We start from the raw sequence: 10,190 nt of genomic DNA on the forward strand, positions 1-10,190 counted from the left end.
ACCGTACTCCATAAAATTTTATTTTTTCTTATTATTATACATTTGTTTCCCAGGGTGTTGTCACAGCTATGCAGTATGGTGGTACACACTTGCTTCCTGGGCTATTGTCACAGCCATGAGATATAGCAGAGCAAAGACAATAAGATATTATCTTGAGCTGGGTTATAATCTTGTCTGTTTTTAAAAGGTTCCACATAATACACCAGGCTGTCACATTTTTAATAGCCTTCAGAATTTTTCCCCAAATCTTCCTTTCGATCAGTCAGTACCCTAGCTATGATGCTGTTGATGATAGAGGACAAAAATATCCCAAGTTGAGAGATGCTTATCACTTAACTTTATCTTTATTGATACTATAATTTTCCAGGTTTTTTTTTAGATTCGCTTTATTATTTTCAAAGCCCATACTCTTTATTTGTATGTTTAGTTTATATTATATATGTATTCTAGATACTCTTAGTGTTTTGGGCAATTGGTTTTAGGGATTATCATAAATTGAAATTTCTATGAGCATTTGCTATAAATACTGAGTCCTATAGGGAGGTATCCTTACTTCTATGTAAATTCTTCAATTATATTTTTTCAATCCTTTTTCAATTCTTCCAATTACTGTGGTAAATGTTCTCTCTACTCTGTAAATATAAGGCTGGACTCAAACCCAGACAAGCACTAGGGAATAAGAAGCAGTTATAGCCACAAATCTATACATATCCAGTATATGGATATGTGTGGTTACTTTTTAATTGTGTTAGTGTGTTTGCTCTCTGTAAGTGAAATACAAATAGAAATGAATGCTGGACAGTATCGGACCAGTGATCCCAGTACCCCTTGACTATATCTTGGCTATATGGAATATAGTTTTGGGGTCCTCAAAATTCCAGAGAATGCTTTCCTTTTGCAAAAATGTTTAGATATAGTTCTTGTTGACCACAACCCTTCTAATTCATGATGTAATTATTTGGATTTGGCTCCCTTTACTTGAGTAATAAGCAGGCTAATGAGGCAGGTAAAATGACAACAAGGAAAAACAGGCTATTGTGTAACAGGGTGTAATGATGACAGGCCAGATTTCAAAATGCCACCAGACAGTTCAAGGATCACATTCAGTTGTGATTGTAGTGTGTTGAGGGCAAGAACTTTTCATGTACTCTCTAATGACACACATTCAGAATGCAGGACCTCACTCAGATCTGATCACTTTAGTTATTTTACCCAGCTTGTTGCTAATCTATTCATACTATTTGTGATACATAAAATATATGTATGTGTATATGTACTTTTCACAAGTTTAGAAGCCTATAATAAGCACTATTAAATCTAATTTTTAAAAATTTTGGAACAATAGAATTTTACAAGTTCATTTTTGAGATAATCTACTTTATAGTCTCTTCGTTATATATATATAAAGAAATTAAGGCCATAGAAACTTAGAAGTGAAAGCTTCCCTACAATAAAACAAATAATTAGTGATAGAATTGAAGGTAAAATCTAAATTTTTTCATCTTTGTGTTCTTTTCACCCCGGAGTGGTGCTACACTTTGTAGACATTAGTTATACACAATAGAAGACCATCCAGAAAACTGGTTGTATTTTAGGCAGTACAAATAACCACAAATTAGCCTATAAAGTTTACCAGCGTCATTTTATCTCTGTCTGTTCCTTTTTATGATAAACAACCAAGCGACTGACTGAATTCATGCCATTGCTTGACAAGGGATAAACCAGTAATGAATCTACACATATACATGCCAGTTAGTGAATTATAAACCAATGATTGGTACAAGGGGGCACCCCCCACCCCTTTGCCTCCAGGTTTTCACTTGGGAGGAAAGTTTGTATAATCTAGGAGAAAACTTACTACCCTGAGAAAAAAACAAAAAGTACAAGAGGAAAGTTTGTATAATCTAGAAGAAAACTTACTACCCTAAGAAAAAACAAATATGGCTTGAGAGATAAGATCTCTTTTGAAAAATGGGGGAAAAAAATCAGTGATATGTTCTCTTGAAGAAAAGAAGAAAAAGGCAGAGTCTGAAGGGCAATGGAATTCTTTTAGGGAGAAAATGTTTCAATGATAGGTATTTGAGAGAATATATCAAAAGAGACAATAAATTGAAACCCAAGTCTATTCTGCTTGAAGGAGAGTATCTAGTTACTTAGCCAGTAGTAGTGTAAGAACTATCATTTTAACCCAAATCAGGACCGTTTTGAGAGTTAGAGGGGTTGCCCTTAATCATATGCTGAGACAACAGATGTAAATCTGTTATCCTGGCCAATAGCCCCTTGATGAAAGAATGAATACCTTGTGCTTTCTCCTCAGATCTTCTAGTTCAACAGTGGCCCCTTCTGGCCGTTTGGTTAATATACCAGTCTGGGTTCACCAAAGACGGGGTTAAGTCATAGGAAATTGAGAAGTTGGGAGGCTGTTGCCACCATTCAGGAAAGGTGTTCACTGAGCTAAGTCTCCCTCACTTCCTTTTGCCCTTGCTGTACACTAATGGCAAAGAAACAATAAAATATTCTTAATTTTTATATTCTGTCCTTTGTCTTTTAGGATAAAATAAAGTGAGATCGTAGCCACTATGGACTTGTTTAGGAAAGATAGAAGTGTATTAGTTACTTCATGGTCATGATTTCTAGGATGAAGATGAGAAATTATACTACTCAGATTTTTTTTTGTTTGTTTTGTTTTATAGGTGAGGAAACTGAGACTTAGGTTCTAAGATTACAGAGAAGGAGGCTGGTTGGCAAACTTGAGCCAGAACCTTTCTGACTCTTTAATCCATCATATTATTTCTCAGTTTTTCATTGTTTTAGTGTATTTATTTTATTTTAAAAACTTACTTTCTGTGTTATAAATTCAGTACATTACCATGGCCTAAATTTATAAAGTATGAAAAGGATATAGACTGAAATGTCTTCCTTTCACCACCATCTCACAGCTACCCAGTATCCCTTTTACAGGCAAACTGTTTTACCAGTTTCTTATGGCTATCTAAGCAAATAATGTATATGTCCTCCTGACCTTTTAGTGGGAATATCATGGTATATTCAGTTGCCCATTGACATTTAGGTTGTTTCCAAACTTTTGCTATTGCAAACAGAGCTGCAATGAATAAGATACATTTTTACAAATATATCTGTGAGAAAAATTCCTAGAATGGGAATAGCTGGGCCAAAGGATATAAGCATTTGTTGTTTGTCTTTTGATAGGTATTGCCTAATTGCCCTTCTTAAGTTGTACAAAATTTATATTTCTCTTAGCAATGTATGATTTCTCAGTTTAACAGCTACTCATTTATGGATAAAGCTATCTGGAAAGAGGAGTCCACAAACCTGAGAACCAGTTTTCTCCTCCTTGAGTCACTGTCCTTAAGACAGGTGGGACAGGAATATATATCTTATCCCTGCCTTTAGCATGGTATATCTGTTGAGACTGGCCCATCTTTCCCAGAATGATGTAGATGCTCTTTCTGTTATTTTCTGCTGCTACAGGGAAATAGTTCTTCCTTTATTCACATAGTGGGAATATGTTCCTAGGACTCAGATTTTCATTTGAAGCATGACGAACCATTATATAAATTTATTCTCGACGTGATTTTTGGCTTGGAATTAGTCTTATACTCTAAGAGATCATTTCCTGGCTTTTCTTTCATAGTCTACTACCACAAAAAATAAATTGACAGTCCTTTATTCTCACTAATGGAGAGAAGAAGAAAAGCTTTAATATAAAGTCCTAAAATATTAATATTTGATTTTCAAATACTTAGTATATCACCCTCTACTGAGAAAGTATAACATCATGCTCACTATCAAGGAGAAATGCTTGAAGGAATTTCATCTGTTATCTCAGAGCAGGTATTGAGAGTGAATCTGGGACTGAGAAGCAATAAATTGATAACTGGTACTTACCTTCCTGGATCACTCCTTACTCTCTAGGTAATAGTAGAGAGGTTTGTTTTCAAAGCAAAGCATTAGTCATTAGTAATCGAGGCAACTTGAAAATGAGAGAGCAAGCAGTCAGAATATAGTATAACTATATTCTGTTTAAACAAAACTGAAGTTTAAACATAAACTGCAAGTGAGGATTTTGAAGTTTGGGATATATGTGTTGTATAATTCTTCCCTTTCACTTCTAAGATAACTTTAAGAAAAGGTGGTCTTGAAATTCAATTACCTGAAGTTTCATACAACCAGGCTAACAAGGAAAGTTAGTGGATATGATGTCAAGAGGATCTTTGTAACCAAGGAAGTCTGTGATATTATTTCTTACAACCCCAGTCTACCTCCAAATTAGGATGACTATTCAGAGAACACTTTAAGAGAGGGGCATGCAGGGATGGAACATTTGTACAATGCCATTTCCATTTTTCAAATATGAGAAATTGAGTCAATGTATTTCTGTGACAGATTCTTTCTTTTGGACTTAGGTGAGCGGCCTGTGAGAGTTTATGCAGATGGAATATTTGACTTATTTCATTCTGGTCATGCCCGGGCTCTGATGCAAGCAAAGAACCTTTTCCCTAATACATACCTCATTGTGGGAGGTAAGAGAACATCTGATGACTTTAGGTGCTACCTAGAAAAAATTAAAGTAGCCCTTTTTTCCTATTTTTATAACCTGAGTATATTGTCCCTTGCTTTGGTTTTTAAATAAGAATTACAATACAGCCTCTCTAAAACATGAAGTATATAAACCTAGAGAGAGCAATTCCAAGCTCACTGACCTGGAATATCCAGTGTTTATCTCACTGTTTTTAACTGAGTTTCTGCAGTCATGGGAGCAACACTGACCCTGACCCTTATTGCCTACCTAAGAACATTTACTCTGGATTTCAGCTTTTCATTTTGAATCATCTGAACTAAAGAAGTCTGCTAAGCAAATGTTGTGTGGTCCACTTTTATAAAATATAACAAGAAAGCATTTTTAAAAACTTAATTGGTGCAAAAATGCACAGCAGGTTTATTTCAAAGCCATAGATCTTAACCCTCTGTTGAATCCTCTCTTCTCCAAAGTGTGAACTTACCATTAGTGAGTGTTGCTCCTGAAGGTGCATCTTGGATTTGGAAAAGCGTTGTTACTCAGACTGAGCTACATCCAGAAGATTTTTCTCCAAGTGGGGGAATGGTTACAGTCTTAGAAAATGGGAGAGGTTGGTTACTGAGGAATGGTTAAGCAAAGGGGACTTTGACTTTCAACTTTATGATGTGGTGAACTCAGTTTGCAGTGATGAGTTAACGCACAACTTCAAAGGCTTCACAGTGATGAATGAAAATGAGCGCTACGATGCAGTGCAGCACTGCCGCTATGTGGATGAGGTGGTGAGGAATGCCCCCTGGACCCTGACACCAGAGTTCCTGACAGAACACCGGGTGAGAAACTGAGCACATGTCCCCATTCCCTCTTCTGGAATTCCCTCAACTCTCAAGGCCTCTGACACTTGAGCTAGCCTTTTCCACTAGCCTTATTTCATTTTTATCATACATATAAATTTCACATAGAGGAGATGGCAGTGATATTACTAATGATAACATCACTGACATTTATATGGGGTTTGATGTTTTACAAGCACTTTTATATCCATTATATTTCATTTGCTTTCCCCATAACAATCCTATTGGGTAATTATTATTTCTACTTTATATATGAGAACAAGGCCAGAGAAACCAAATAACTTGGTCCAGGTCACACTGTAGCAGGACTAGAAATTGAACTCTCCAGTTATGTCATTTTTTACAACAACCCCCCACCCCCACCACCGCCACACACAATATATGTGTCTATCCTCATAGCATACCAGTCTCATTAGAATATACATAGCCCCAGCCATGCTCTCAAGGAGTTCACATTTCAAATATAAGACGGATAAACGTAGACTTCTCTTGTGTTGACTTAAATTTAGTTTCCGGGCTTTGATTTTGGTCTAGAAGTTCTGTGAGGTCAGCAACCAGGGAGTTTTCTCACTTTTGCTCAGTGAGTTAGTATTATAAAACTCCTTAGCACCTTTTATTTCTCCCAAGTTAAAGCAATAGGTTTTCTATAAAAGGTGATAAAAAAAAAAGATGAGAGGGATTTATCAGGTCAGGTTGGAGGCCCTCAAGCTTGAGACACCAGCAAGCATATTGTGAGTTCTCTACAAGCGGATGTGGAATGTTGAAAGTGAATTCCTTAATGAGACAGGAAGTAACAAAGGTGGCCACAGTGCTTCAAAAGCAGTACTTGGGTAAGCCCAAAGCTAAGGGCTTTGTTGTATCTATTTAGGATTAGGACACTCCTTTTACAGTTCTCTAGCTTTTTCAGTCAACACTTAGCAACCAGTGATACCAAAGATAATGAACAAGATTATTCTCAGTAACACAGCCAGGCAGACCCAGACAGCAGTGGTTAGGGGAAACTTCCAACTTCCCTTTTCTCCTTGTTAGCAGTATATCCTCAACCATGAGCCTTGCTTGCCTACCATTCTGTTTTACTTTGCTGCCCATGGATCCCTGATAAGCTCATGGTAATTGAGATATTAGCTGAGTGAGGGTCTCTGATACAGTCCTTCCTCATGAGCATGCTTCACACTAGGGTGGCTTCCGGGAGTTGGGTTTGGTGGTGGTAGCAATTATATTAACAAAGGGCATATGGCCTATTCAGGAAAGAGTAAATATGTGAGGTTTAGCATGTTTCTCAGAAAGATTATTGGTCCCAGTGCCAGTGATCTCTTCTCACTGTTGCAACAGGTATTGACAGTAGTAAAATGGTAATCTCAAAACCTAAGTCTTTTATGGCTTTGAGTTTTGTGTTTCTCAGGAGTACAGATATATCTATTCCAGTAAAAGGGTTCTTGGTTGCTGTTTTTATATTCCCACTCATCTCATGGACTGAGAGAGAAACCAGTTAACAAAGAAGTGACCTCTTTCTCACTCATATTTTTAGAAACCCTTATCTGGCTAATTCTTATAGACCCAGGAAGATGGAGAGATTTCCTTTCTTCTTTTCTCGGCTCCACCCACTAGCACAGCAGCAAATCCTCCAACCCTATTTTCCAAGTGACTGATGTACAGTTTGAGGGTAGCACCTACAATAGACTAGCAGAAGTAGCTAAAAAAGAAACTGGCTGACTTTGTATTTATGACCCGTAAATAATTAAATTGGGTGGCTTGTGAATGAATTGTGGAATTTATGAGCAAAGCAGAGAGATAAAGAGAAAATATCTATTTGGGTCTGGCTTCTTGTCCTTTTTCTAGGCCTGAGAATATTTACTGGTTCTTTCTGAATGGCAGTTATCCTGAGTTTTAAATGATATTTTCTTATTTTCAGATTGATTTTGTAGCCCATGATGACATCCCTTATTCTTCTGCTGGTAGTGATGATGTCTATAAGCACATTAAGGAAGCAGGTGAGTTGATGTGCATACTCACTTTATGGACTCTCGGGGGCACTGCCTAAAGATTCAACCACATTGCTACTTTACAGAGAAAAATTTATACACAGAGGCATTCAACATCCATTTTCAGGTCACACTTTGGATGAGAAGTTAAGGTGAGCATAGCACTGAAATCTACGAGTTCTCAGTCTAAACATCTACTTTTGATATCTCTTTTAATTTCAGGAAACCTGTCTCCAACCCCGTATTTGTCCCAATATTAGAACCATATAGCTCCTCCTTTCCTTAACCCCTATCCTTTGATTCAGTCTTCCTATATATCAGTATCTCCGGACTTCCCATAGTAATAGCAGCTTCTGCTTTTTGAGGAAAGGAAAGGAATGTTGCTCCCTGTTTACATCTAGTCCTACTGCCTGTGCTAACCAGAATGTTACAGTGTTTGTATGTATTCTTGGGTTAGGCATGTTTGCTCCAACACAGAGGACAGAAGGTATCTCCACATCAGACATCATCACACGAATTGTCCGGGACTATGATGTGTATGCCAGACGGAACCTACAGAGGGGCTACACGGCAAAGGAGCTTAATGTCAGCTTTATCAACGTGAGTTCCGACCTTATCCTAGAGTACTCTGGCCCTATAGGACACACGTTGTCTCCCACTTCATCTAAGATGAACTTGCTTTTCAGTCTGCTATAATTATTACCTCCTAAAGCTCGATGAATGCCTCTTTGCAGTTAACACTATGCTAAGCTCTTTACAAAAAGAATAAAACAGGCATTTTCTGCCTTTATGCTCTAGTACACGTTGATATAAGGACAGATGGCCAATTAAATGAATAAGAACATTTAACAACATAGTACGTATGTATATAAATATGTTTAAAACAGTGGTTCTTAGCCTTTTTTTTTTTTTTTTTGATTGGATGATCTTTTGAAAATCTGATGAAAGCTGTGGATTCTCTTTCTGTGGACAGTAACAAACATTTTGCATGCATTTTCTCAGGACACAAGGACTTAAGTTTTAAAATTTGATTTATGAAAGCAAGTTTATCTTAGCTTAATATTGCTCTTTAGAAACAAACAGCTATACGTTTTCTTGTAAATTATTCCTCAATAAAGTCGATTTAAAAAGAAGAAGAAAGCTGCTAATTATATCTTCTACATAAGTAATTTACCATGCTCCCTCACTTACGCCTAGCTCTGTGAATTATGAATAGGTAAAATGGTTTCATTTAAATGTGATTTATCTATGCAGATAAACCCTAGCTGTTGTTAACCTCCTCTACAGAATTTTTATTTTCAGGTGTTTAAAAATCCTAAACACATTCTCATTCCCCTTTATGATGGGGAAATTATGAGAATACTTTTCATTTGATTAAAGACTCTCTTTCTCATACACCATCCCCAGAGGGTTCAGCCATTTTCTCTTCAGGAAAGCTGATAGGACCAAAGAGTATCATTTTTATTTTACTAATGAGCAAACAGACCTCCAAATACTAAAAACAACTTTTTTTAAATCATAGAATAAGCCAGTGATAGAGGAAAAAAATCTAGTACAATTAATGAATTAAATAAAAGATCTACTACTTCCATTTTCAACCTATTATAGTTGGCTTATTCTTGGCAGTACTGTGCAGTGATCTTATTGTTCCTTTTACATTCCGACTGGAATGGGATTTGAGTTATGTTGGGCATGCTTATGTTCTAAGTTTACGTTTTGTCTTTAAAAATGGGACTTCATTTGACTACATGCATGTTACTGGGCCTGCCCTATTTAGTTCAGTCCTGGGCTCCACAATGTTAGAATTATCACGCTTTTGTATAAGATGACCATCCAGAGCATATCTTATCTGTTGTTATGCTAGAGAAGTGTGGGATAGAGTTAAGCAGGTGAAATTCTAAAGACTAAAAAAGTATCAATAGAGTACCAAACCATATTTTTTTTTTTACCCTTTTGGTGTGAAGTTCAGAGCGAGTATCATTTCTCAAACCAGTTATTTCTCTCCCTAGGAGAAGAAATACCACTTGCAGGAGCGGGTTGACAAAGTAAAGAAGAAAGTGAAAGATGTGGAAGAAAAGTCAAAAGAATTTGTTCAAAAAGTAGAGGAAAAAAGCATCGACCTCATTCAGAAATGGGAGGAGAAATCCCGAGAATTCATTGGAAGTTTCCTGGAAATGTTTGGTCCAGAAGGAGCGCTGGTATGTTCTTTCCTGCTGGACAGTTTAGGGAATTTTAGGAAAATTTAGGGAATTCTCATGCTGTGGAAAGAATTATAGAATTCTTGAGCAGAAAGGGACATTGACATTAAGAAATTATCTAATCTGTTCCCCTTATTGGGAAGAACTATATTTCAGCTCTCCACAAAAAGTTTTTTAAAATCTTTGCAGAAAGAGGTAATTTTGCCAGCTCTCTATCAACATCCACATCTGGTAACAAAATAAGCAAGTAGCCTTGTCCATCTTCTACATTATAGTGTTAGAAGGAAAGGAAAGAACAAAGAACAGTAAAAAGAAATCTGCCTCTACTGCAAACAGCTGCTTCGGGATCACTGGGTGAGGTAGGAATTCTGACCTTGAGGAGTAGCAAGGCCTCTTCAAGCCAAATAAAGGGTGTACATGTAGCTATTCAGCAACCGAGCCCTATGTTAAATATAAGGAAGGATCTGACTGTGAGTGTGTTTGGATACCAGAATAGATTATTCAGGGAGAATATGGAAATTTTTTTTCCAGAGAACTCTAAAACTAGGATAGGTACCCTTTTGTCTGAGTTAGTTCCTTTGTTTTTGCCTGGAGCACAAGTCAAGTAGCCTTTTAAGAA

The 10,190-nt window shown here is 36.8% G+C and overlaps 1 protein-coding gene across 5 annotated transcripts in view; it reads left to right on the forward strand.

Annotated features, from left to right (window-relative positions):
* The window catches only part of PCYT1A (phosphate cytidylyltransferase 1A, choline), a 42,646-nt gene that overhangs the window by 28,116 nt on the left and 4,340 nt on the right, over positions 1-10,190 (forward strand). For all 5 annotated transcript variants that reach the window (XR_005650285.1, XM_039850841.1, XM_039850843.1 and 2 more), the window contains exons 4-8: positions 4,428-4,544; positions 5,219-5,370; positions 7,304-7,382; positions 7,831-7,973; positions 9,383-9,571. Coding sequence is in view for 4 of the 5 variants with exons in the window: in XM_039850841.1 (XP_039706775.1) it covers positions 4,428-4,544; positions 5,219-5,370; positions 7,304-7,382; positions 7,831-7,973; positions 9,383-9,571 (680 nt within the window). In the remaining variant the exon portion in view is untranslated. The remainder of the gene's footprint in view (positions 1-4,427; positions 4,545-5,218; positions 5,371-7,303; positions 7,383-7,830; positions 7,974-9,382; positions 9,572-10,190) is intronic.

Source organism: Pteropus medius, unplaced genomic scaffold, assembly GCF_902729225.1.
Source record: "Pteropus medius unplaced genomic scaffold, Ma_sr-lr_union100, whole genome shotgun sequence".
NCBI lineage: Eukaryota > Metazoa > Chordata > Mammalia > Chiroptera > Pteropodidae > Pteropus > Pteropus medius.